The sequence below is a fragment of the Elephas maximus genome, chromosome 12 (genome assembly GCF_024166365.1).
Source record: "Elephas maximus indicus isolate mEleMax1 chromosome 12, mEleMax1 primary haplotype, whole genome shotgun sequence".
Lineage (NCBI taxonomy): Eukaryota > Metazoa > Chordata > Mammalia > Proboscidea > Elephantidae > Elephas > Elephas maximus.
In genome coordinates this window covers 88,496,094-88,523,760 of record NC_064830.1, presented here as the reverse complement: position 1 = coordinate 88,523,760, position 27,667 = coordinate 88,496,094, and the positions used below count along the sequence as shown (strand labels likewise).

General features: G+C 39.5%; 1 protein-coding gene across 5 annotated transcripts in view; it reads left to right on the top strand.

The window, feature by feature from the left end:
• XPO6 (exportin 6) overlaps window positions 1-27,667 on the top strand; it is a 127,326-nt gene that overhangs the window by 39,838 nt on the left and 59,821 nt on the right. For 2 of the 5 annotated variants that reach the window (XM_049903933.1, XM_049903932.1), the window contains exons 2-7: window positions 5,661-5,751; window positions 9,089-9,201; window positions 10,005-10,202; window positions 15,075-15,234; window positions 17,942-18,019; window positions 21,165-21,269. In XM_049903933.1, the coding sequence (XP_049759890.1) occupies window positions 5,661-5,751; window positions 9,089-9,201; window positions 10,005-10,202; window positions 15,075-15,234; window positions 17,942-18,019; window positions 21,165-21,269 (745 nt within the window). The remainder of the gene's footprint in view (window positions 1-5,660; window positions 5,752-9,088; window positions 9,202-10,004; window positions 10,203-15,074; window positions 15,235-17,941; window positions 18,020-21,164; window positions 21,270-27,667) is intronic. The other 3 variants (XM_049903935.1, XM_049903934.1, XM_049903936.1) reach the window with 2 other exon arrangements.

Genomic DNA, 27,667 nt, shown 5'->3' with positions numbered 1-27,667 from the left:
GGTATACACGTATAAGTTTCTATTATCTAGGAATTGAATTGCGGGATCATAAGGTATGTGTATGTTCAGCTACCAAAGAGTTTTCCAAAGTGGTAATGCCAATTTTTACTTCTACCAGCAATACTTTCAACATCTTTACCAATACTTTCTACTGTCAGCCTTTTTAATTTTAGCCATTCTGGTGGATGTGTAGATGGAGTACCGTCTTGTTTTTAATTTGCATTTCCTCAGTGACTAATGAGGTTTTATGTATTTACAGGCCTTAGAAAACCCTCTTTTATAAGTTACTATTTACCAGTCAAAAAAAAATTTTTTTTTTCTTACTGATGTGTATGAGTTATTTTATACTCTGATATGGGTTCTCTGTTGGTTATGTATATTGCAAATCTCTCCTCCCATTCTGTGGCTTTCTTTTACATTCTGTATTGTGCCAACAGATGAACACTCCAATTTATCAATCTTTTCTTTTGTTGAGTGCTTTTTTTTTTGTTTAACTTTTATTGAGCTTCAAGTGAATGTTTACAAATCAAGTCAGTCTGTCACATATAAGTTTATATACATCTTACTCCTTACTCCCACTTGCTCTCCCCCTAATGAGTCAGTCCTTCCAGTCTCTCTTTTTGTGACAATTTTGCCAGCTTCCACCTGTCTTTATCCTCCCATCCCCCCTCCAGACAGGAGATGCCAACACAGTCTCAAGTGTCCACCTGATATAATTAGCTCACTCTTCTTCAGCATCTCTCTCCTACCCACTGTCCAGTCCCTTTCATGTCTGATGAGTTGTCTTCGGGAATGGTTCCTGCCCTGTGCCAATAGAAGGTTTGGGGACCATGCCCGTCAGGATTCCTCTAGTCACAGTCAGACCATTAAGTATGTTATTTTTATGAGAATTTGGGGTCTGCATCCCACTGATCTCCTGCTCCCTCAGGGGTTCTCTGTTGTGCTCCCTGTCAGGGCAGTCATCGATTGTGGCCAGGCACCAACTAGTTCTTCTGGTCTCAGGATAATGTAGGTCTCTGGTTCATGTGGCCCTTTCTGTCTCTTGGGCTCTTAGTTGTCGTGTGACCTTGGTGTTCTTCATTTTCCTTTGCTCCAGGTGGGTTGAGACCAATTGATGCATCTTAGATGGCCGCTTGTTAGCATTTAAGACCCCAGACGCCACATTTCAAAGTGGGGTGCAGAATGTTTTCATAACAGAATTATTTTGCCAATTGACTTAGAAGTCCCCTTAGAGCATGGTTCCCAAACCCCCGCCCTTGCTCTGCTGACCTTTGAAGCATTCATTTTATCCCGGAAACTTCTTTGCTTTTGGTCCAGTCCAATTGGGCTGACCTTCCATGTATTGAGTGTTGTCCTTCCCTTCACCTAAAGCAGTTCTTATCTACTAATTAATCAGTAAAAGACCCTCTCTCTCCCTCCCTCCCTCCCTCCCCCCCCGTAACCACAAAAGTATGTGTTCTTCTCAGTTTATACTATTTCTCAAGATCTTATAATAGTGGTCTTATACAATATTTGTCCTCTTGCCTCTGACTCATTTCGCTCAGCATGATGCCTTCCAGGTTCCTCCATGTTATGAAATGTTTCACAGATTCGTCACTGTTCTTTATTGATGCGTAGTATTCCATTGTGTGAATATACCACAATTTATTTACCCATTGTTTAGTGCTTTTTATTTATTTTTATTATGCTTTAGATGAAGGTTTACAAAGCAAATTAATTTCTCATTAAAAATGCACATACTGTTTTGTGACATTGGTTGCCAACTCGATGATGTATCAACACTCTCCCCTTCTCGACCTTGGGTTCCCTGTTATCAGCTTTCCTGTCCCCTCCTGCGTTCTGGTCCTTGTCCCTGGCCTGGTGTGTCCATTTAGTCTCATTTTGTTTTATGGGGCTGTCTAATCTTTGGCTGAAGGGTAAACCTGAGGAGTGACTTCAGTACTGAGTTAGAAGGGCGTCCAGGGGCCATATTCTTGGGGTTTCTCCAGTCTCTGTCAGACCAGTAAGTCTGGTCTATTTTTGTGAGTTAGAATTTTGATCTATATTTATCTCCAGCTCTGCCTGAGTCCCTCTGTTTTGATCCTGTCAGAGCAGTTGGTGGTGGTAGCTGGGCACCATCTAGTTGTGCTGGACTCAGTCTGGCGGAGGCTGTGGTAGTTGTGTTCCGTCAGTTTTGGACTAATCTTTTTCCCAAGTTTAGTGCTTTTTCAAATCCTGTTTAAGAATTTTTTTTCTACCCCAAGGTAATGAATATGTTCTCCTGTATAGTTTTCTAAAAGCTTTGTTTTACCTTTTACATTTCATGTCTACAATCCAACTGGAATTTTTGGTTGTAAACATGTCTCATCTGATTTTTAGCTAATCTTACCTTTCTTTAGTTCTTCAAGATCTGGGGCTTACATCATGCCAAGTGCAAGATGGAAATACTCAGATATATCTGAGTCATGACTGTTTTTCATAAATTAGTCCAATGCAGGAGCTAAAGTTTGAATGGCTTTTGGAGATTGAAGCCACCCTACTACACCCTGGCACTTGGTTTTTGTTTTATGTTCTTTGTTCCTTTCATTACTTGAAAGTGTAGTTTGTGGTAAATACTGCCATTTCCTTGTTGTTCAGTTGCTGTCCAGTCAGCTCAACCACTTCCTTACTTTCCATTAATTTAATTCCTTAACCCATCACTTGCTTGAAACAGCTCAGAAAGATTCTAGTGGTCTTGCCAAATGGAGGGGATTCTCCAGCATCTTTCAGCCACTTGCTTGTCTTGAACACAACCTTTATGTATTTCCATCTCTGTTCTGATTCTATGACCTTGGCAAGTCTCGGCCTCTTTTCTTCCCCTGTAAACATAACATAGTTTCATTTTGAAATTCAGTTGGAAAAGCCCCATTAGAGCTGGTTGGGATAAAACCCTTAAGCCTGAGGGCACGAGTCTCTAGTTTCAAAGCAGGCCTGACCACTTCTATTGTTTTGCTTTTGGTCTCTTTTCTAAGACCAAATAAAAATAATAGCAACTATGAGTTAGATAATTCCTTACAGTTTACATAGCAGCTTTACATGGGTCAACTCATTTGATCCTCATAATAGCTTATGAGGCAGGTATTAGCATTTAAATTATTGAAGTGATTGGAAAAAAAATGCAGACAAATGTATTACTTGTTCTTATTGAGGAACATCTGGTTATTAGGCTTTGGAGTTTCCTTTTTCACAGGATCCATACTGTGATACTTTTGTTTTTCTACTTTCTGTAAGAGTGTTAGCTTCTTGGGTTGGAGTGGGGAGTGGGACTAGTAATGGAGATAGGGTTGAATTCTTTTGGGAGATTGTCAGGAACTTGCCCTGGCAGCCTTTAAGGCATGGTCGGTAGCGGTCAACTTCACAAACCTCTGCTTCAAGAAGCTGTATGAAATAAACCTCGGTGCTTGATGTGACCACATTGCCTGAATGTGATGAGCTCAGGTTTTTTCCAGGATCTACTCTGAAATGATTTACCTCAAAAAAAAGAAGAAGAAATAAAAAATTCACGAAGTAGGTGTGATTTGAAGGTGATTTCTTAGTTTTTCGGAACCCATTTTGGCTCTGGAAGAGCTATTGGTTTATTTTAAGTAACTAAATAGCTGATTTTAAGTTAACAAATATTTCTTGATTTATGTTTATTGTTTTTTTTTGCAAGTGTTACTTTAACATGTACTATTTTTCTTGAAACTTAGTCTTCTATATCTTTTTACAAACTTAAAAAAAAAATCCTTTAGTTAAATGAAGTGGTATACAAGTTCGATTTATAAAACAGACGAAAGCTTTCTTTGATTTATGTAATTTCATTTTAGAAGTTTGAATTTATAACATTTATTTAAACTCAGTCAGTGAGAACAGTGAGGCTGTTTTGATGAACACAAAACGTTGAAAGAGGTTGGAAACGACAGTTGCAGTCTAGTTTTAGCCCCACGTTCCAAATTATTTCTGCATTTGAAAAACTTGTGTAGTTCTTAATAAAACAGCTTGGCTTCTGGTCAAAGAATATTTTTCAATTAAACTGATATAGAGGTTTGAAAGAGGAGAAGGCTAATACTTGTCATGCATATAAAATTCAGATGAGAAAGTCCCTCAAACTCACAAGGGCTAAAACCACTGCATAATAATTCATCACTTAACCTGTCAGCGTTCAGTGGTAACTGCACAGCCATCACGCTGTGGTGGCAATATGTGAGTGACAGCCGTGCCTGGCACTGCTTGAACTTGGGCCACAGGTGCTGTGTAGTGTACTTGCATGTGCTAATTGCTGTAAGACGGTCTTGTGCAAGCCTGATTCAGCCTTTACCATTAGTACCCTCTAAGAAGTGCTGGTGTAGCCACAGAGATGGCAGAAGAAGCTTTAGCTCATCAGTCTCTACAAAAGTAAATTACCGTGGGCTAGACCTCCAGTGGAGCCCTGGTGGCGCCAGTTGTGAAGTGTTTGGCTGCTAACCAAGAGGTCGGCAGTTTGACTCCACCAGCTGCTCCTTGGAAGCCCTATGGGGCAGTTCTGCTCTGTCCCATAGGGTTGCAGTGAGTCAGAATTGACTCAGTGGCAATGGGTTTGGGGTCTTTTTTTTTTTTTAGACTTCCAGTATTTTACTGTTTGATACATAACACATTTGCTTGTGGGCTTGTTGTTTTAAAACTGCTGTTTTTAAGAGTGGTTAAAAACACAGTCATATCTCACTCCGGGGACAATGGAGAGGATATGGGGAAGGGAGGAGGGTAGGAGATAGATGGGAAGAAAGGAATTAAGAGATAATTAAAAAATCAGAACTGCTGTTGGCTCTTGATTCTCTCTGGAATAGATTATGCCAGTGAGGGTTCAAAAATGGTCTGGGAGTGTTTACCGTTTTGTAGATGGGTTGAGTGAAGGAGTGTTGACTCAAGCTTATCTCCGTGGCTGATGTGCCCCTACTTCAGTGAGAGAAGAGGAAATGGGTCTCAGGGCTCCATAATGAAGAGGGAGAGGTTGAGTGTTGGGGGCCTTGGGCTCCTCCCTTCTCATTCTCAACTTGAGCATTTCTGCTGAAAGTCTGGTTCTCTCTGTGGGTTTGTGGTTTGGAGGCACCATCTAATTTTGAGCCCCTGCTTGACTTGACTCTCAGCTGTATCTTAATCTCTGTTGGCTGCCCTTTGAGATCGAGAGTTGACAAAATGTTTGAAGCACCACCAAAAAAACCTCCCAAGAATCCACACAGCAGTTTGACAGACAACTGCTCTGAATCAAAGTATGGCTAATTGTCAGACATGGGGCAAAGGGATAATCTATAAGGAGCACCAACCTTCTCTCTGAATCTCTTCATTCTGCCTGTTCAGGCAGGGCTGGGGCTGTTCATTTGTGTTCAGCAAGTTTTCAGAATTGGAATTTGAATGATTTGCTCTCCTTTATTAGCATAAATAATTGAAAATCGACTGCACAGTAGCATGAATTTACAGAGTAGACTAAAACTTTGGGTTTTAAGCCAACTGGGAAATTCCCTTCAGTTTTTCTGGCTTATACCATGTATTTGAAGAACATTGTGCCAAGATGATTTGAGGAAGTAAATTGCTTTTGCTATTGAGTGCAGCCTAGAAGGAACTGAAGAACAGTAGAGCTAGATTCAGTTTATTGATTTTTTTTTTTTCTCTTCAAATTTCTTTGTTAGGCATCTGAAGAAGCCTCCCTCAGGGCATTGGAAAGTCTGATGACAGAATTTTTCCATGATTGTACAACCAATGAAAGAAAACGTGAGATAGGTAAGTGAAGTGTTGAGTTGTAAAGAGTCATTTGTAATGAGAAGACCAAATTGGGAAGGAAGGAGTTGGCAGCCTTGGCTGGTCAAGCCTACTTGTTTCCCTCTTGAATTCTTAACTGTATTTGCTCTGGTTCCGCCGAGTGGTGGCTAGTGAGGTCTACAAACCTAGCTGCAAGGGCATAGTTACGGTATAGATTTTCCTTCCTTTGGCCAAGTTTGGGAATCCCTTTCTTTCCCCCCAGTTTCGTTCTCAGTTTCAGCAATGTTGGTGAACTTTTAAAAGAATGCCTGAGACTATTAATTTAAAAAACCTCATAGAAGTGTCAAAATGAACATATTTTTCAGTGTGCAGAGGTCTGATTTGAACCTCATCTAGTCTTCAGAGATTTTTTAACTGGTATTACCTTTGGGGGCTTCTAGCTTCTTTTTCCTTTTCTTCACTATATCTCTTTCATTCTTCTATTCTGCAAGTTTAATGAATACCCGCCATAAAAAACAAAAAAACAAATAGGAGTATAGGTAGATTCAGGTCTTCTGGGAATCTTGGGACCTTCTAGAACCTGCTTGTTAATTTTATAGTCATTCGCACAAACAGTGTTCATTAAAGCATACTGTAAACTAGGAAGTATATATGTGTCAGATCTCTGCCACAGAGACGTGCTACACTGTGGTCTTAAAGTAGTCTTTTTTTTTTTCTCCTGAATCCTCATTTACTGCTAAAATTGAGAATGAAAAGTATTTTTTGCTATCCATACCTAAAGGTTCCTCCCTTTGTGTATCTGACTACTCTGTACTGACTTCATAGTCATTGCCACCAAACCAAAAAACCACACCTGTTGTCGTCAATTCTGACTCATAGCAACCCTATAGGACAGAGTAGAACTGCCCCATAGGGTTTCCACATAGTGGCTGGTGGATTCGAAGCGTTGACCTTTTGGTTAGCAGCCAGACTTTTAACCACTGTGGCACCAGGGCTCCTCCTTGCTTCCACCATCTTGAAATTCTTTTTCTATGGTTCTGGGACCCTGGAGACACAGTCTTTGTCCCGTTTGGCTTCTCTAAATGATGTTGGCCAGTTAAATGTTTTGACTGATTCCACCTTTGGTCCAAAGCTTGTTTGGGGTTCAGAATTCTGGGTGCCCAGTAAGTAGGCCTTTGGCTACAGCCCATATTCCCCTATGTCCTTTAAGCATTCTGTCAGCTCCTGGTAGATGCTAACTTCTTACTTCTTTTTGTTTTAAACCTGGTGAACCCTTTTGTGCCTGCCCTCTATGTGCTTCCCCCCACCCCCTTAGGGAGTGCACTGAGTAGAAATGGAGTATTTATAAACAAGAGATAGTGCATAAAAGCTGAGCCCAATAGATGATTAGGTGTCTGGCTTAGAAGATCCACCCTGCTCACTTCCCTAGGTGTTCTCTCTTATTACTCAGTTGGGCTGACCCTCCTCCCGCCCCCCAGAGTGATCCCCTTATTACTTTTATGCCACCAGAGTACCTTACGGTAAATGTATCAGTGGTGATTTTTACCAAAGGAAGCAGAGGATCTTTCCTTTCATCAGTCTGTTACATTCCAACACTAATTTCTCAGAAGTGCTGTTGTTAGCTTAAAATTGAAATGCTTTTGATTTTTCTCTTAACTCGATGGCAGTGGGTTGGGTTTGGTTTGCAAAGCAAATATTGCTCACCTTGTGTGTTCGAGAATTAAAAGTGAAAACTTCTGAACATGTTCGTATTCGAATCTGATTTTAAAATAGCTTTAAATAACCAGATGCTACAAATGTCTAATTTAAATACAGGCTAAGGGGAATCCGGGGGTTTGGTTCTATACAATGGGAGTGTCTTAGTTCAGCTCTCTTTGTACCTAGTCTTTGTAACTGTATTTGATTGTGTGGGCTGGAACCACTTGCTTTTTTTTTTTTTTTTTGATGTCTTAGGATCTACTAAAGCTTTCTTAGCTAGGCAGGAGAAAGGAGGGAAGCCTTTTGTTAAAGGGGCTCTACCCATTCTCTACCAAAGGTGAGTTATTGGTGCCCTAGAACTTGATAGAGCTGTTAGCAGGGATGCTGGAGAGACAATTTGGTCTTTTTAATAGTGGAGGAAGCTGAAGCATCAAAGAGGAGCTATGAGTTGCTTAGGGTCAGACCCAGTGAATTAGTAGCAGAGTCTAGAACAGAGCCCAGAGTTCCTCATTTCCAGCCATTGCTTATTCTCTCCATTTTGACTTCACTTCTGGGATTCCTAGAGACATTTACATAATTATAGGGACAGTTCGTCAGCTTCTTCCTATGGAATTCTTAATGAGACAGCCTTGTTGAATTTAGCCTAAGTTGTAGGGCGCTAGCAGGGCAGTGGCTTTAGAACTAGAATGGGTACCTGTGTGTCCTGTTTTCCCAGGGTCTTCCTACAATATCTCAGGGTTGTTGCCTTTGTACTTTCACCATTTTTGTCTCCTATTTCATGGCTAATGCAGTAGGTCAAGATGACTAAAGGGTAGCACCGTTAACGACACAGTCTCAATGCTTGCTGTCTTGTGGATTCTGGCTGATATTTTCAGCAGGCTAAGGAGGAGCAGAATAATTTCTAACTGGTTTGATGTGTGTCCTGGCAATTCCCATTTGATTGTTCCTCTTATTTAACAGATGCTTCTTTGTGGTGTCTTAAAATGAAACCAAACCCCAATGAAGAGAGTTAGCCTTCTTGAATTCTCTTGCTTTTTTTCCTATCCTGTCTTTGAGAGGTTAGTCTTAACCTTTTCTTTTCCTGCTTCTCTAGTCATCATTTTTAAGAAGGTGAAATGATACTCTTACAGTTGCCCATCCACAAAAAAAAAAAAAAAAAAAAAGTATTTAACAGATGCTTCTTTGTGGTGTCTTAAAATGAAACCAAACCCCAATGAAGAGAGTTAGCCTTCTTGAATTCTCTTGCTTTTTTTCCTATCCTGTCTTTGAGAGGTTAGTCTTAACCTTTTCTTTTCCTGCTTCTCTAGTCATCATTTTTAAGAAGGTGAAATGATACTCTTACAGTTGCCCATCCACAGATTAGGTTAAATAAGAACTTTAACACTGAATGTTTCTCTGCCTGAAAAAGTGTCCACAAGAGAGGTTATTAATTTTCAGTTAGCTGAAAACACTGTCAGTGTTCTTCGTCACCTCTGAACCAGTATCCTCAGTGACATAAAAATGGTCTATCATCTGTCCTTTCTATCTTGAAGAATCAGCTGTTTTTGACATCGTTTACATTGTACGGAAAGAGGTATGATTGAAAAAGTAAGACAGCCCAGCCTTGTATTAATTTCATGTATTTTCATAGCCTTGTTTTGTTGCTATTTAACTTTTCCAGAGGAGCTTCTTAATAACTTTGCCCAGCAAATAGGAGCCTGGAGGTTCTGCCTGTATTTTCTCTCCAGCACTAGGAATGATTATGTAATGATGTACAGTTTAACGGTTTTTGAGGTAAGTTGCCAGACAATTTTACACTTTAATGAAAAATATTTTGTATTCATGTTGCCATGTCATAGATTGTAGCTTTGATGAACAGATGGCTGGGAAACACTGGTAATTCAGCTCAGGGACTTCTTACCACATACCATCTTAATCAAGACAACTGGTGTTCCGGGATACCTTCCCATTTTACACACCAGAAGGGTAAGACGGATGGTTGGCTTTAAGGTTAGGTTGTTTGTGGTAACATGTAACTTTTCCCAGAGAGAGATAATTAAAGAAAAACTTGTTGGGAGGAGGGATGATACCCATAACACCTATGGTCCCAACCACAAAAATTTTCGTTTGTATCAACTCTCTTCTCATCTTTGTCTTCCTATGCACACCTTTTTTGTTTTTGTTTTCTTACCTAATTTTATCAGATTGCTCTTGACATTTTGTATTCTGCTTTTTTTCACTTACTTTTGTATTATATTCCGGTAAGTGATCATACCATTATCCATGAAGCAGTTCTTTTATTTTCAGGCATTAAGATTGTTTCTGTCATTTTTGGGGGACCATTAGAAACAATGTGTAATACAAATTTTTTGCACGAACAGCTTTTTGTTTCTATTAAATTATTTGTTTAGCAGATCTTCGTAGGAATGAAATTGTTATAACACAGGATTTGAATATTTTTATTATTGCCAGATTGCTTGAAACCATTGTTTAAAAGATAGTGTTTCTTACTTGAGGTGATATGGCTAACCATGGGATGAAAACCAGTTATTTTTTGTACAGTTTGCTAACTTAAAAAATGTGTATTTATTTTTCAGAATCTGATCAATAAAATGTGGCTTGGGGTCCCATCTCAGGATAAGATGGAAATCCGTAGCTGCCTGCCCAAACTTCTTTTGGCTCACCATAAAACCTTACCTTACTTTATCCGGAACAAGCTCTGCAAAGTTATTGTTGACATTGGCCGTCAAGATTGGCCAATGTTCTACCATGATTTTTTTACTAACATTTTACAGGTAAGGATACACTTAAGGAAACTTTGAGAACAAATCCAGGAAACTTGGGTATCTTTTAAACAGTTTGTTTGTAGAAGTGATTATTTCCTTGTTTGAAGAGGAGTTTTAAGATTAGTGTTTTGGAGCTGCAGCACCGAGGTGATTTTAGGATAGATGATCTGATTCAGTTAACCTTTTCTTCTTGACGTGTGTATCTTTGTACAGTGGAGAAAGGAAAAAAAAAATACTGGCTCGCTCGTTAATCCCTTGTGAAATTTCATTCAGCAAATACTTAAAAGCCTGTTAGGTGCTGTGCCACCTTTTGGGAGTGCAAGGATAAGGCCTCCGACAGTTTCCCAAGTTAACGGGGAGATAGCTATGCAAACAGTAATTATCCAACAATATGATGTAGTGGAAGTGTATGCAGAGTGTAGTGGTAGCATAGCATTTGGACTCAAGGAGCTAAAGTGTTTTAGCCTTGTTGGTAATGAGGCATGATGGAGGAGTGGCAGCATAAGAGGCTGGATTGAGGGGTGGGAGCCAGATCAGCTGTTGACAGCTGTTGCAAGGGGATTTCGATGTTTAGTTTGTAGTGCTTCCTTAGGAACTAACGATGGTTTTCGAGAAGGGAGAAAACATACCATGTTTTTATGTGGGAACAGTAACTTTAGCAGCAGTGTGGAGTCTAGATTACAGAGGTGAGGGGCTAGTGGGAAGGAGACCAGTAGGTTGCTGTTGGAGAAGTCTGAGTGAGATGAGGGAGATCTGAGCCAAGCAGAGACCTATTTGGTGGATGGAGGCGGGATACTTAGGAAATGGACTAAAGAGACTTTGGTCAGTAACTAAATGATAGGGATGAGGGAAGGGAGGAATCTAGAATGACTCCCAGGTTTCTGGCTTAGATCACAGAGTTAAGTTTTGGTGCTATTTACCAGACCAGGGATGAAGGAAGGTAGAATGGGTTTGGGCAAAAGATGGTGAATTAAGTTTGGCAGAAGATGCATTTAAGGTTTGTGTGTTCCTTCTGTGTGGTATCAACTTAGTCTTTGGAAAATGTGGGTCTGTGGTTTAGGAAAGAGGTCTAGCTAAAGGTCAAGATTTGGAAGTCATTAGGGAATAGGTAGAACCTAAAAGCCAAGAAAGGAGCCCTGGTGATGCAATGGTTAAGTGCTCAATTGCTAACTGAAAGGTTGGCGGCTTGAACCTTCCAGGGGCTCCGAGGGAGAAGAGACCTGGCAATCCTGCTCCTATAACTGTCTCAGCCTAGAAAACCCCGTGTGGCAACTCTACTGTGTTACATGGGGTCGCTATGAGTTGGAATTGACTTGGCGGCGCACAACAACAACAAAAGCCAAGAGTGAGGTGGCGGTGTTCATTTAATCCTGTGAAAATAACATCGCATTATTGTAGCAGTCTAGGGTATGCAGGAAATAAATATTTTGTACAGTTGATAGAAAAAAAATTCTTTGAAAATTGGTTATAGTCTCCGTAATTGTAGGTTCAAGGATTTTCCAGAAAAATACCATTTCTAATACTCTGCCTGCTCTCCCTATAAGCCATTTGAATTATACAGTAACTAAAAAGAAAAAATCTGTGTTGCATCACTCAGATTGCCTCGCGGAGTGGCACAAAATCCTTCATTCAATTTTGGTTTGTTTTTTATAGTGATTCATTTATCTAGAGACTTGTTGGATTTATACAGCAAAGGAGAGTCATGCATTTGTTCCGCAAACTATTTGCTGAGCACCAGCCAGGTGCTAATTAAGCACTTGGTGGGGATATAGTAATGAATAAAACAAAGTCCTTGCCTTCATGGAGTTTATAACCTAGAGGAGGAGACCATCGGTTACAATAAGCAAATAAATACTTTCAGGTAATTAATGAGTGTTATGAAGAGAATTAAAACCAGGATAAGGAGATAGAGAATGCCAGGGGTGCTAGATAGGATGGCCATGGGAGGCTTTTCTGAGAAACAGGCCTTTGAGCAGAAACCTGAGTGAAAGTGATGGAGTGAGCCACATGGGTATTTAGGGGAAGAGTGATTTAGACAGAGGGAATAGCAAGTGATACTCCACAACTGTTGAAGAGCTGAATTAATTATAATTAATTATAAACAGAATTTAGAAGAGCATTTTTAGATGAAGTGCACATGGAGGTTTAAACAGGCTCTAGTTGTCCTCCTCTGTTCTCTGTTACTTCCCTCTCCAGCTCTTCATAATTGACTCCTTTAACTGCATGCAGCCTTTATGATTTTGAAATACCCCGTAGTGGAAAGGGCACTGGACTGGGAGGAGCGTGTCTGGGTTCTATGTCTATCTTTGTCACAAATCATCTTTGGTTTTAGCACCTCCATTTTTTTCTTTGTAAAGTGAGAGGGTTGGAGTAAGCAGTCTTTAAAATTCTTTTCAATTTTAATATTCTCTATTTATCCATGAAAACCAGTCAATGGTGTGACATATTGGTGCTCGGTTACTGGCATTTCTGATAATAAATTAAACCTTTCCATCAGGTATTGGGGAATAAGTCCAAACTGGTTCTGGATCAACTTAATCATCACACAATCCTTTGATTAAGCCTTCTAAAAGGTTTCTTATTTGGCTCAATTCCGTCATGGTCTGTTTGCAGTCTGGTGTTCATAGTTTTTTGTTTTAACTTTAATTGTGACAGTCCACTGGGACATTGTGCTGTGTATGCTATAATTGTGAAGGCCACCATACCAGGCAGAAGGGAATTGATTTGGGGCCCTAGAAACATACCTGGAGCTCTCTGTGTTGGTTACACTCTTTCTAGGTTACTGGAGAAGGAAGTAGTTGAAGTGGAAACTGACGCCTGTTCTCTTCACCTCCCCACATCATGCACACACACACCACAGCTTTCTATGCTGTGTTCTTCAGATTCCTGAAGTGAACACTAAAACTTGAGGTGGACCTGTGGTTGTGCATTTTGCCTGAGGCTGGATAATTAAGGGGCAAGGAGCAGAGAAAAGCGTTGCTGTTTCTTCTTTGACCGGGTGAAGAAATAAAAAATTGTTGAACCATCTTAGAAGCTCACACTAAAAACTTGAACTTGATCTTCAACCCTAAGGTGCTTATTGTCTGTTAAACTGCAGAGGCTACCTGTGTTAAGAGCTTAAATTCAATATGTGCAGATGGTAAGGGGAAACACCATATTAATAAAAAGCTTCCTGGACACAAAGCTAATGAGAAGAAAAAATGTGTTTTATCAGGCGGTTCTTTTTCAAGTAAAGAATAGCTTTCATTTCAGCCAATTTCTTTCCTAGCTTTCTCTCCTTCCCCCAGTGATGAGAGAACTTTAAGATACATTTTCTATACTGTAGGAATCTTTTGTCGCGGGGGAGAACAGAAGCATTTCATCTATAGGAAAGTGTGTTGCTAAATGAAATGTTATTCCTGGCTGAAAGAATAAGAATGAGGACTTAAGGAAAAACAGACAAACGAGGTAGAAGAGAAAGAAAGAAATGAAAACGAAGAAGTAATGCAAATCTTTTAGAATACTGATTGTTAACCCAAAGGTTTCCAAATGGAAAGAGATGCTTACGAAGGGTCAGCTCTACCTTATTATGTAAAGAAAAATTGCTAGAGGAGGAGTTTTCTTTTTCTCCCTACTGACTAGACTTGTAGAAAATGAAGAGCAAAATTTTGGAGGATGCTTTTCAAGTTATAGTTTGAAGAGAACTGGTTTTACACGGAACATGGGTAACACCCTTAATCACTGCTAGTTTTACATAGCGCTGCTTTTGAGGGCAGTTGAATTTACCTTGAGTTTATATTGTTATATAATATTTACTAGTTTTTCAGGATGAGCTTTTTCTTAAGGAAAAGGAAAGTACCCTGTTCCTTGAAGTGGAGAATATATGGCCTATATGGGCACAGTTCCTATGTGTCCTCCTCTACCATGAAGCTCGTGTTTTCTGGCTTCAGTAAATAAAAAACTTGCTTGTGTAAGGCAGTGAACTACATTTAAAGTTAATTATGGTGAAAGAAAAAGGTCAAGTGCTCTTTAAAAAAAATTTTTTTTTTTTTAAATAATGAATTGTAGCATTTAACTTGACAGCGAATTTTAGTTATAACACGCTTACTTTTACTGTTTCTGGACACTGAAAAAAATAGATGTAATTCAAAGATGAATTGCTTTGAATTTTGCGAAATTAATTGGAAAGATATAAGTAAATGTTGGGCTTTTGAAGGCGTACGGTTGTTTTCTGTCTCTTGTTTAATGAAACTTTCCTCAGTATAGTTTGAGAGTATTGTAGGTGGTTGAAGAGTAACTAATTTGCTTTACAAAAAAAAAACCTGTTGCCTTCCAGTTGATTCCAATTCATAGTGACACTGTAGGTTAGAGTAGAACTGCCCCATAGGGTTTCTTAAGGAGTGGCTGGTGGATTCAAACTGCCGACCTTTCAGTTAGCAACTGAGCTCTTAACCACTGCACCACCAGTATAGGTACTTGCAAAGTCATAACCTGGTCCTGGTTTAATGATGTATTTGCTCTTGAACTTTTTTGATGCCTGCAAGTTTAGGCTTGTAAGATTTAGAAATGTAAATTGGATTTAACACCTGAGTAAAACTGAGAAGATATCATTAATATATCAGTCTCAGCAAAGTAACCAAGGCACTGTTGGGAATGTGGGCAGACATAAAAATTAGATGTACGTGTTAGGTGTAAAAGAGCATTGTTGTCTTGCTATTCATAGTATTAGACTTTGTCTTTAAATAAGATAAGACTGTAAGTCATTTTTCTAAAGGGTTGATTTATGCAGTCTGTTCATATAAGATTAAACACACAGAGGTACTTCGCAACTTTAACGCTACTTAGCCCTCTTTGTACCTGATTAGCCAGATGCTGCACTCAGAACTTGCTTTTTCCTGGCAGTTGATCCAGTCCCCTGTGACAACCCCCCTTGGGCTGATCATGTTGAAGACAACTTCAGAGGAACTGGCTTGTCCCCGTGAAGACCTCAGTGTGGCTCGGAAGGAGGAGTTGCGGAAGCTGCTGCTAGACCAGGTGCAGACAGTGCTCGGGCTACTGACAGGTAAGTAGCTTGGTGGTGCCAAGAGACAGAGGCCTGCCGACAGATGCCTGGAGCTCAGGCCCTAGCACTCAGAAATTTTGAGCAGTTGTTTTAGCTGTCCCTGAGGCCGAACATAAACATGGAAAGAATTTAGTGCTATATTCCTGGCACCTAACGCAGTGTCTAGAACATAGTAAGACCTTAAAAAATGTGACTGATTTTCCTCGTAGTTTTTCATCAGTTGGGTGTTAAAATAACTACGATTAATGAGGTATATAGAATAGGTCACGGGAACGTGATTGAAATGCCTTTTACTGTGTTCTAAATATGGTGGGTGGCACACACTTAAAATAATTTGAATTTAAGACCAGGAGGTGTTAAATTTCAGATTCTGTATAGGGAAGTGGGAAACCCTGGTGGTGTAGTGGTTAAGTGCTACGGCTGCTAACCAAGAGGTCGGCAGGTCAAATCCACCAGGGGCTCCTTGGAAACTCTATGGGGCAGTTTTACTCTGTCCTTTAGGGTTGCTAGGAGTCGGAATCGACTCGATGGCAGTAGGTTTGGTTTGGGGTTTTTTTTTTTTTGGTAGGGAAGTGAGACAGAGCTGTATGTAGCATTTTCTTACTTTTACCTCTTCTGTTTTATTAGAGCTTCATGACGTTGTGTGAAGGGTAAGAATAAAAAGAAAGCAAACTATAAAATGAGACAGAAAGAGAGTGGAGGGTCATGAGGGCCAGAACTGCTGTGCTGCCATGAGACCCTACAAGTTAGGAGGCTGATGTAAAGTGCCCAGTCCCGAGGTCCTTGAGGCACCAAGAGCCTGGGCTGGTTATTTGAAGGAATGTTGTGAAAAGAAATGTTTTTATTTCCAACTCCCCCTACCCAGTGTTTCTTTTTGGATGTCTAGGAATTTTTCTCTTTTGTATATCCAGTTCAGTGCTTGGCATGTAGTGAGCACTTAAAATTGGTTGCAAGAATGATCAAAAGTGAACTTATCATTTACCCTCCGCATTCTTCCCCAAATTCCCAGGAGAAACCCAAACCTCAGAGCATTCAGCACATTTATTGACACCCTGACTGGATGGAAAATTCCTAGAGTTAGAAACTATGTCTTACACCTTCATATCCTGCTGTTCTTAGTAGCATATTAAACATATTTTCAAATTGAGAAATATATACCATAAAATTCACAGTTTTGAAGTATAACGATTGAGTGGTTTTTAGTGTATTCACAAGGTTGTGCAACCATTACCGCTAACTACTTCCAGAATGTTTTCATCACCCCCCCCAAAAAAATGCCATATCCATTAGCAATCACCCCCATTCCCTTTCCCCCTAACCCCAGCCCCTGGTAAACACTAATCTGCTTTCCGTTTCTATGGATTTGCTTATTCTGGATATTTCATATAAATGGAATCATATGTGGCCTTTTGTGCCTGGCTTCTTTTCACTTAGCATGTTTTCAAGGTTGTATTACATCCATGTTGTAATATTAAATATTTTGAGAACAAAATATTTTCAGAAGCCTTTATGATCATCTTATGTGCCAGGTTCTGTCCAGGGTGTATAAAGAGAAATAAAACACAGTCCCTGCCCTTTAGTAATTTATAGTCTAATGGGGGAGATAGACAAACAGTTTAAAAAAAAAAATGTTTTAAGAGTTATAATAGAGGTACATTCTAGGTGCAGATAAAACTGAGTGGGCAGGAAGACTTTCTAGAGGAGGTGACAGCTGAGGGGAACCCAGAGGGACAGACAGAGCAGTGAGTCTGGTAGAGAGGTCAAGTTGGGACTGGCGGGAGGAGAGCAGCTTAGAGATTGAAAAAGAGGTTGTATGTTCAAGAACAGCATGCAGTTTGGCATGAATTGTGGGTGGGGTGGGCCATAGCATCAAAGACTGTGAGCAGGGTAGGTGAGGCCAGGTGGCATGTGCAAAGGCCAGATGCTGAGATTGCATAGAGTGGTGCCATTTACTGGGTGAGGAACATAAGAGAAGTGGTGGCAGGTTTGTGAAGGAGGATGAGTTGATTTTGGGATATCCAGTGGTGTTGTCAGGAAGCAGTTGGCTGTACGGGTCTATGAATGCTTGCCTTGTCTCTAAATCCCTGTGATGTGACATTGAGCTTGGCATATATAGTCAGGATGAGTTTTGGGCTGAGAGAGAGACTTGAGAGGCTTCAGGATATGTTTTGTTTAAGCCATGGAAGTAAAAGAGAGAGTGAAATGAGAAGAAAAGAGGGCTGATGAGGGAACCTGGAGAAGATGTGTACTTAAGTGATGGGCTGAGGATGAAGATAACTGAAAGAGTGAATTGAGTTTAAAGAAACAGGAGAAAAACCAGAAAGAGTAGTACCATGGGTTCTAGAGAAGGGTTTGGGCAGTGGCCTGGAATGCCACAGAGTGGTCAAGGAGGATAAGGATCAAGTGGCCACTGAATGGACTTAGCAACGAAGTGACCTAGGCAAAGCCCAATGTCAGTGCATAGTGGGAGAGAAACCACACTGCAAGATTGTGAAGCAACAGAGATGCTCTGGGTGGGGACAGTACTTTCTAGAAGAGAGCTGGGAGTGAAGAGACATAGCCATTAGCTAGAGGGAAACGTATGGTTGAAAGAGGGATGTTTAAATACTGGTGTTTGATTAAATGGATCAATCAACCTTTCTTTCTAATCTGATTTTCATATGCTAGGCTTTATTTCTCTCTAACTCAGTTTTTCTTTTCTTGGTAGGTATCTTAGAGACTGTCTGGGACAAACACAGTGTTACTGCCGCTACTCCACCACCATCCCCGACCTCAGGAGAAAGTGGTATGGTCTGCCTGCCACATATGGCATTCCTCTTTTTAAATGAGTTGGGAGTCAGGGTAGCAATAGCTTATCTAGGCCAGACACAGATAATGATTCTTCATCTATTTTTGGTCTTTCTGCCCATGTTTTCTGAGTAGCTAGCTTTCTTAGTTCCTGGCGAGTGCTTGAACATTCTGATACAAGATTTTGAACTCATGCATTTTGCTCGTTCCTTGCTCATCGTGAAGACGGCACCTTTGACCTTCTGTCCCATCCCCTCCAGTTTATAATTGCTGTCTCTCTCGGTTTGTTATACTCGTTTTTTCCCTTTTTTCAAACTTCATGGCTGTGTTGTTTGAGCTGAAGTTGGTATGATCCTGTGGGCTTGACAGGTCTGTTTTGTGGCTCTGCAGGGGCTGAAGGAGAGGGCAGAGAAATGTAGAGTGCCTTCCTCCCCACTTGACTCAGGGAGAAGTCATGTTGGCCAGGACAGATGGGGACCAGTTGCAGTAGGATTGTTTTTGAATTTATATCAGTTAAGAATAATTTAATAAAGCTTGGGCATTTATAGTGGCTATTTTATTAAATAGTTTACAGTTGCTAGTTATTATTCAGGTATTAATTTTTGTTTTAACAGTTCGAGTAAAGTTTATTTAAAAATGACTACTTTCAAGGATGGATGGAAAGGGGAAATTGTGTCTGAGCAGGAACTTTTGGTTTCTAAATGCTTCTGTTTACACCAAATAATCACAAATGCTTTTGAAGTAGAGTACGTCCTGTGAATTGGCACATATTTCTTCCTCTACTGGAAAGGTTGATGTGGCTAATGAGAAAATTTCCACATCTTTCTTGTTTACCTCAAGGAAATGCGTTGTTGAAATTAGATGTCTCTAAACCCAAGCTGTTTCATGTAGCCTGTTGTTAATATGAGAGCCCCGGTGGCACACTGGTTAAGAGCTCGGCTGCTAACCAAAAGGTCAGCAGTTCCAATCCACCAGTTGCTCCTTGGAAACCCTGTCGGGCAGTTCTCTGTCCTACAGGGTCGCTATGAGTCAGAATCGACTTGACAGCTGTGGGTTTGGTTTGGTGGTTGTTAATATGTAGAAGTTGAAATTCTTGCAGTTATTTTAAAATTGAAAATATATCCTGAAGCCTTGAGGACTGCTCATAGTATACTAATTTATTCCAAATTCCATTTATCATATTTCTTTTGGATTAAAACCTATTAGAGTCTCATCTGTCACACCGCTCTTAGATTAAAACATACTATAGAATTCTAGACTATATTAAGAGCCCCAGGAAATTGAACTTTATTTGTATTTCGTTGCCAGCCATTCTTGAGGTGGATAGTTGAGGTGGCTCAGCACATTTATGTTTTGCAATATTTGAATGAGAAAAGAAAATTTTGCAGGTGATTACAGAGATCTGATTTTGAGTAAACGCTTTGGAATCTCCCTCAATTTGGCTGGTTATTAAATTTTTCATTTAGTTTAAATACAGTTTGCAAAGATTAGTTCTTTTGAATTAGATTTGTTTTTAGATGCTTGAATATCAGCTTAGACTCCAGTTTAAGTTTTCCACTATCAAGAACTGTGTGTTTTAGTTGGCTTTATTCAGATATATGTTGTGAACTAACTCTGTTTATACTTTGATAGACTTTATTTTTCTGGGGCCTAGGTTGGGGTTTGTCATGTACTACAAACCAAACATGTTTACCTTTTATATTACGTGTTGCCTAGGTTTTTTTTATGAAGTTCAGTGAAATGTGAGCTCATGTGACATTTAGATACAAACAAAACCCAAAAATATGGTGCTTACTTCTTAAGAATTGCCTCCTAGAGTCTATTAAAAAGCTTTGAACTGTTGGATTTTTGTATTTGAGAAAAGCAAGATAAATTGAGACCATGGTGGCCTAGGGAGTTAAGTAAGCTTCTAAGCTGGGTGTACTTCCCCTTTCAAAAGGAAAAAAAAAAAAAGAAGAAGAAGAAATTGCGTATTGATTTGTTACAATTTTTTTCTCTTTATGACAGTTGCAAGTGAGGTCATCAGATCTTGCTCCATTACATAGGCAGTGTTGATGATTCAGCCAACATTTATTTTGATGCTTTTACTCAACTACTTTGCACACTTAAGACACCAAGTTAAATGGTAGTAAAAACTTCTAGAAATTGTTTAGCTTTCTTGATCATAAGCTCAGTTTTGTAGAAGAACTTCATTCTGAGAAACCTTAGGGCCCAGTGAATAAGTCAAGCTATTCCTAAACACTGTGTCAGTCCGCCTCGTTGAGAGTCTTCCTCTTTTCTGCTGACCCTGTACTCTGCCAATCATGATGTCTTTCTCCAGGGACTGATCCCTCCTGACAACATGTCCAAAGTATGTAAGATGCAGTCTCGCCATCCTTGCTTCTGAGGAGCATTCTGGCTGTACTTCTTCCAAGACAGACTTGTTCATTCTTCTGGCAGTCCGTGGTATAGTTCTTTGCCAACACTGTAATTCAAAGGCGTCGGTTCTTTGGTCTTCCATGTTCGTTAAAAATTAGGGATCATATTTTTCTAGTCCACGTGGTATATAATTTCAAATATAGATCTGTACATGGACTAGTGATGAAAAGTTTTTTAGAGTGGAGGTTTATTAGAGAACTAGAATTATGGAGACCAATTCGTAGCTTTATCCAAAGCACCTTCCAAATTGCATCTCTTTTTATACTAGCAAATTTTTTCATGTTTCCTTATAAGCTACCTGTACACAGGTAGGACTTGGTAGGATCACTTGCAACTCGTGTGATTCCATTTCCTTCTCCCAAGGGCTCCTTGAAGAGTTTCCCCCCATTTTCATGAATGAGCCTGCTATTAGGTCCATGGTCCTCAACCGGGACAGTTTTGCTGCCCAGGGGACATTTGGCAATGTCTGGAGACATTTTTTGGTTAGCACAACTGGGGGAGTGCTACTAGCATCTAGTGAGTGGAGGCCAGTGCTGCTAAACATCCTACAATGCATAGGACAGCTCCCAAAACAAAGAATGATCCAGTCCAAAATTTCAGTGGTGCCAAGGTTAAGAAACCTTGAGATCTGAATAGAAAACACAAAATTTCAATACTTTAAAAAAAAATGGAGATCTCTGCATGAAATCCCATTGCAAATGTTTCCATTGTGTTTTTGTTGTTAGTAAGTACCTCAGAGTCCGCCAACCTCTGGAAATGGCTACATATTGCTGCCACAGCCTGGTCCAGTGCAGGAAAGATAAAGTCACTCGCCGAGGGTACCCTCTTATGTAGGTAACTTGTTTTCTTAACTGCAGTATGAAGCAGAGACCCTGTCCTGTAGTGATTCCTCCCACTTTGATTAAAATACATTTTAAAGAAACTGTTCCATAATCTACTAAAATACCTTGAAACATTTAAATTTGAGTAAAAGCATTTTTATTGAGAAATAATTTTTTTGAGAAAAAAAATCAAAGGTCATCCTCTAAACAGCTTTTACCTTCACATAATCCTGTTCGGTCTTTGTCCATGTGCATATATCTTCCTGCACATGCCATTTTACATTTTGGTTGTTTCCACATGACTTTCGATCATATGTATTTTTCTATATTTGAATATTCACTTTCTTAGTTATCATTTTTCCTGGTTGCATAATTTTTCCAGTTGACTTGTGTTCCGGGAAGGGGTATAGCCTCTGGGGCCAGACCTGGGTTTCAGTTTCAGCTCAACCTCTTACTAGCTGAGGGACCTTGGGAAGCAGTCTGTTCGTGCTGTAAGTATTCTAACAGTCTGTAAATGCAGATAATAGTATTCTTTGCCCTGAAGTTGTGAGCATTACACGTGTGAGAATATACATGTAAAGTGTTCGGTGCAGTGCCAAGCCAGTAGTAAGAACACAGCAAATGATAACCATCGAGCTGATGTTGATTCATGGCAACCTCTCATGTGTGTCAGAGTGGAACTGTGCTCCATAGGGTTTTCAGTGGCTGATTTTTTGGCCTTTCTTTTGAAGTCCTCTGGGTGGACTTGAACTGCCAACCTTTTGGTTAACAGCCGAGTGAGTTAACCATTTATACCACTTAGGGACTGCAGTTCTAGCAAATGGTAGCTATTCTTACTATCATTGATGTTCTACTTTCTCTTGAGCAGTCCTGTTGCGAAAAAATTTGTCTGAGACTTAGAATAGGGACAGTTTTTTAATCTGTGTTTAACAAAGGAGATTAAACCCCTTATTAATAAAGTACAAAAATCCTCATTCAAATGGCTGAGGAGATTGAGGCTAAGAATGGTTAATTGACTTGTTTGTATGTTCATGTTCATCCAGCAGTATAAGGCAGTGATTTCTCAATAAGCATGGGAATGTCTGGAGGTCCCTAAACCCTTTCAGAGGATCCCAGAGGTCAAATATATACTCATAAAAATATTAACACATAGTCATTTTTACCCCCATTTTCTCACGAATATACAGAATAAAAAAAACTCATTGATATGGTTTTAAATTCCACATCACAATTAACCTTTAAAAAATTTTGTACTGGTCAAATTTTAGTATAATATTAAAGAATAGCCACAGTTATCTGAAAAGGCCATTAAAATACTTCTCACTTTTTTGATTGCATATCTGCATGAAGCTGAATGCAATGGGTTTATGGTTTATAGAGAAATTAATAAATATTAAAAAAAATTATCAGTTTTAACTTTTAATATGGCAAATATCAATAGAAATAACCTGCATAAATAAGAGCTCTTTGGGATTCTCAGTAATATTTAAGAGTATAAAGGGGTTCTGAGTCCAAAATATTTGAGAACTGCTGCTTTATAAAGTATAAAAAGTGTAAAAATTTATCCAGTGTGCCATCATACAAGAATAACATCAAATAACATTTCATCGTTTAAGACTTCTCTTTATACACAGCTACAGATAGGATACGTTAGATTAGATACAAAGACAAAATGGCGTCATGTTTTTTATAAAAATTACATTTTAGTTTTACTTGACTTTCAAGATATTAAACTGATGGAATCGTTCACCTTGAGGTGCTTTTTCCACAAGGGGTAGTATGAGGGTAAGTCAAAAAGTATTGCTACAAAATCATAGAAACCCTTATTGAAAAAAATATCAAAACCTCGAAGCTGTTGTTTCTTGACACGTCCTTTATCTAGGTCTGTACCCTTCTAAAGATGGTGTTTCCATCTTTTTAACCTTTCTCTGAAGATTTTCTGTTTCTTCGATTTACACCATGTCAAAACAGCAGTTTTGGCATTCTCGAGGGACTCAAATTGTGTTCCTTTTAAATGTTCTTTGAGTTTTTGGGAACGAAAAAGAGTCTAAAAAGGCAAGATCAGGGCTATAGGGTGGATGGGGTAAGGTTTCCCAACGAAATTCTTGTAGGATTGCCCTTGCTACCCTCAAAGAATGAGCAGGTACCTTGTCAGGATGGAAAAAATTCCTTGGCACAACTTTTCTGACCTTTTTCTTACCAAAGCAATTTTCAGTTTTCTTAAAACTTTTTCATAGTGAGCACCCATGATCATCCTGTGTCCTAAGAGAAATTCTATCAAAATTACCCCTTTGGAATCCCAAAAAAACAGTTGCCTTAACCTTCTGAGCGGTGTTCCCTTGGCTTATCTTTGAGGTCTTCTCAAACTTCCTTGAAATGCTTGGTCCATCTAAAAACCATTGTTTAATGTGGGACAGCATTCCTATAAACTTGTCGCAAAGCTTCAGTGATTTGGGAAGATGCCTACTTCAGTATTGTTAATTTGATATTAGCCCTGGCCTCAAAATCTAAGATGAGCGTATTACTGAGAGAACTTGTCTGCAGCCATCCACTGATCTCAGAGACATGTTTAAACATGTTTTGTTTGGAATAAACCTGTGCATGTATGAACTGGAACCCTAGTAGCAATACTTTTTGACTTAGCCTTGTACTTCCTAAAAGATAATTCTAAGGTTAAGAAAAAGATTATGAAAACCAATTTCTTATTACATGTTTTAATTTTAGGCCATATATTTTGAGACTTCATGCTTGTGAAAGATGGAAAAAAGAGCTAGCATAGCCTTCTATAATTCCTACATTTGTTTAGTCTTAATTCTATATTTAATTCAATGTCTGCCTTGATCTTTTTGCCACAGCTTCACCATTTCTTAATTGTTCATTTTGATTCATTTCTTTGTCTGCATAATTTCGTTGTCCAGTATCCTCTGTAAGAAGATTTTGTGAGTGATACATTATCTGTGTTTTTTATGTATTTGAGAAAATTGCCATCTGCTTTTATACTCAAAGGAGAACTTTGAGTTATGTCATATTTTGCCCCAGAGCTTGTAGAGACTGTATCGCTGTCTTCTGGCTTTGAATGTTTCTGTGGAGCGGTCTGAATTAGGCATAGGTTTCTGCCTAGATTCCTTCCTTATTCCTGATGCTCTTAGTATTGATCACGCTCTATAATTTTTTTCTCGGGATAGAATATTCCTTTTCATCTTGTAGAATCACATCCTTATTTCAGGAAAGTTTTCTCCTCTTATAGTTTTGAGTGTTTTTCTTTGTCTCCTCTACAATCATTGTTACAGCTTTGTTTCTTCTCCATTTCATTTTGTGTGATTTTCTTTAGTCCAGTGCTTCTAAAAAATAAAGCAAATATAAGAGAGAGAGCTTGTAAAAGCACAGATTCCTTTGACCCACCCCTGGAGGTTCTACTTTAGTAGCGGGTGTAGGGGCATGATACTTTGCCTTCCCGACAAGCTCCCAGATTTATTGATGATGCAGACCCGTCAGGGGTGGATTATCCAATAGGCAAGGTGAACACAATGCCTACCTTGCTTACGAGATCATCTGTAGTGAACAGTTTCACATCTTTTCACCACATCAAAGGTTCTGCTTCTAGGTATGACTGCCATCTGTCTCTCTCCCAGCCCCACAGTACCTTCCTACAGAATCAAAGCCTCTTTTCAAATTTATAATGTCTGACAGGCAAATGATTCAGTAAGCAAGGTAAAGCATTGTGCTTACCTTGCCTCTTGGATAATCTGCCCTTGAGGTCCATGGACCATACCTGGAGTAGCTCAGCAGTTCTCAAATTTTTGGTTTCTGGATCCCTTTACTTTTAAAAATTATTGAGTTCCTCAAAGAGCTTTTGTTTACATAGGTTATATCTATCGATATTGAAACTGAGAAAATTGAAAAAATACATATTAATTTATTAAAAGTAACCATAATGACCCTATTAAATATATTAACAAATAATACATCTTAATAAAAAAAATTATATTTTCCAAAGCAAACAGAAAAACTTACTGAGAAGCATGGCATTGTTTTATATTTCTGCAGATCTTGTTAATGTGTGGCTTATTGAAAGATAAACCGGTTGTCACTGAGTCATTCCAGCTCATGGTGACCCTGTGTGTGTCAGAGTAGAATTATGCTCCATAGGGTTTTTTTTTTTTTTTTTTTTTTCCAAGTTGATTCCCACTCATGGCAACCCCATGTGTGTGTCAGAGTAGAGCTGTGCTCCATAGGGTTTTTTTAAAATAATTTTTATTGTGCTTTAAGTGAAAGTTTACAAATCAAGTCAGTCTGTCACATATAAGCTTATATACACCTTACTCCATACTCCCATTTACTCTCCTCCTGATGAGTCAGCCCGCTCCCTCATTCCAGTCTCTCCTTTCTTGACCGTTTTTGCCAGTTTCTAACCATCTCTACCCTCCTGTCTCCCCTCTAGACAGGAGATACCAACACAGTCTCAAGTGTCCACCTGATACAAGTAGCTCACTCTTCATCAGCATCTCTCTCCAACCCATTGTCCAGTCCGTTCCATGTCTGATGAGTTGTCTTCAGGAATGGTTCCTGTCCTGGGCCAACAGAAGGTTTGGGGACCATGACCGCCGGGATTCTTCTAGTCTCAGTCAAACCATTAAGTCTGGTCTTTTTATGAGAATTTGGGGTCTGCATCCCACTGTTCTCCTGCTCCCTCAGGGGTTCTTTGTTGTGCTCCGTGTCAGGGCAGTCATCCGTTGTGGCCGGGCACCATCTAGTTCTTCTCATCTCAGGATGATGTAAGTCTCTAGTTCATGTGACCCTTTCTGTCCTTTGGGGTCATAGTTATCGTGTGACCTTGGTGTTCTTCATTCTTCTTTGATCCAGGTGGGTTGAGACCAATTGATGCATCTTAGATGGCTGCTTGTTAGCATTTAAGACCCCAGGTGCCACACTTCAAAGTGGGATGCAAAATGTTTCCTAATAGAATTTATTTTGCCAATTGACTTAGAAGTCCCCTTAAGCTATAGTCCCCAAGCCCCCGCCCTTGCTCCACTGACCTTCAAAGCATTCAGTTTATCCCCGGAAACTTCTTAGCTTTTGGTCCAGTCCAGTTGAGCTGACCTTCCATGTATTGAGTATTGTCCTTCCCTTCACCTAAAGTAGTTCTTATCTACTGACTAATCAGTAAATAACCCTCTCCCACCCTCCCTCCCTCCCCGCCTCGTAACCACAAAAGTATGTGTTCTTCTCAGTTTATACTGTTTCTCAAGATCTTATATTAGTGGTCTTATACAATATTTGTCCTTTTGCCTCTGACTAATTTCGCTCAGCATAATGCCTTCCAGGTTCCTCCATGTCATGAAATGTTTCACAGATTCGTCACTGTTCTTTATCGATGCGTAGTATTCCATTGTGTGAGTATACCACAATTTATTTAACCATTCATCCGTTGATGGGGCACCTTGGTTGCTTCCAGCTTTTTGCTATTGTAAACAGAGCTGCAATAAACACGGGTGTGCATATATCTGTTCGTGTGAAGGCTCTTATTCCTCTAGGGTATATTCCGAGGAGTGGTATATCTGGGTTGTATGGTAGTTCTATTTCTAACTTTTTAAGAAAACACCAGATAGATTTCCAAAGTGGTTGTACCATTTTACATTCCCACCAGCAGTGTATAAGAGTTCCAATCTCTCCGCAGCCTCTCCAACATTTATTATTTTGTGTTTTTTGGATTAATGCCAGCCTTGTTGGGGTGAGATGGAATCTCATCATAGTTTTAATTTGCATTTCTCTAATGGCTAATGATCGAGAGCATTTTCTCATGTATCTGTTAGCTGCCTGAATATCTTCTTTAGTGAAGTGTGTGTTCATATCCTTTGCCCGCTTCTTGATTGAGTTGTTTGTCTTTTTGTGGTTGAGTTTTAACACAATCATATAGATTTTAGAGATCAGGCACTGGTCGGAGATGTCATAGCTGAAAATTCTTTCCCAATCTGTAGGTGGTCTTTTTACTCTTTTGGTGAAGTCTTTAGATGAGTATAGGTGTTTGATTTTTAGGAGCTCCCAGTTATCTGGTTTCTCTTTGTCATTTTTGGTAATGTTTTATATTCTGTTTATGCCTTGTATTAGGGCTCCTAACGTCCCTATTTTTTCTTCCATGGTCTTTATTGTATTAGTCTTTATGTTTAGGTCTTTGATCCACTTGGAGTTAGTTTTTGTGCATGGTGTGAGGTATGGGTCCTGTTTCATTTGTTTGCAAATGGATATCCAGTTATGCCAGCACCATTTGTTAAAAAGACTATCTTTTCCCCAATTAACTGACACTGGGCCTTTGTCAAATATCAGCTGCTCATATGTGGATGGATTTATATCTGGGTTCTCAATTCTGTTCCATTGGTCTGTGTGCCTGTTGTACCAGTACCAGGCTG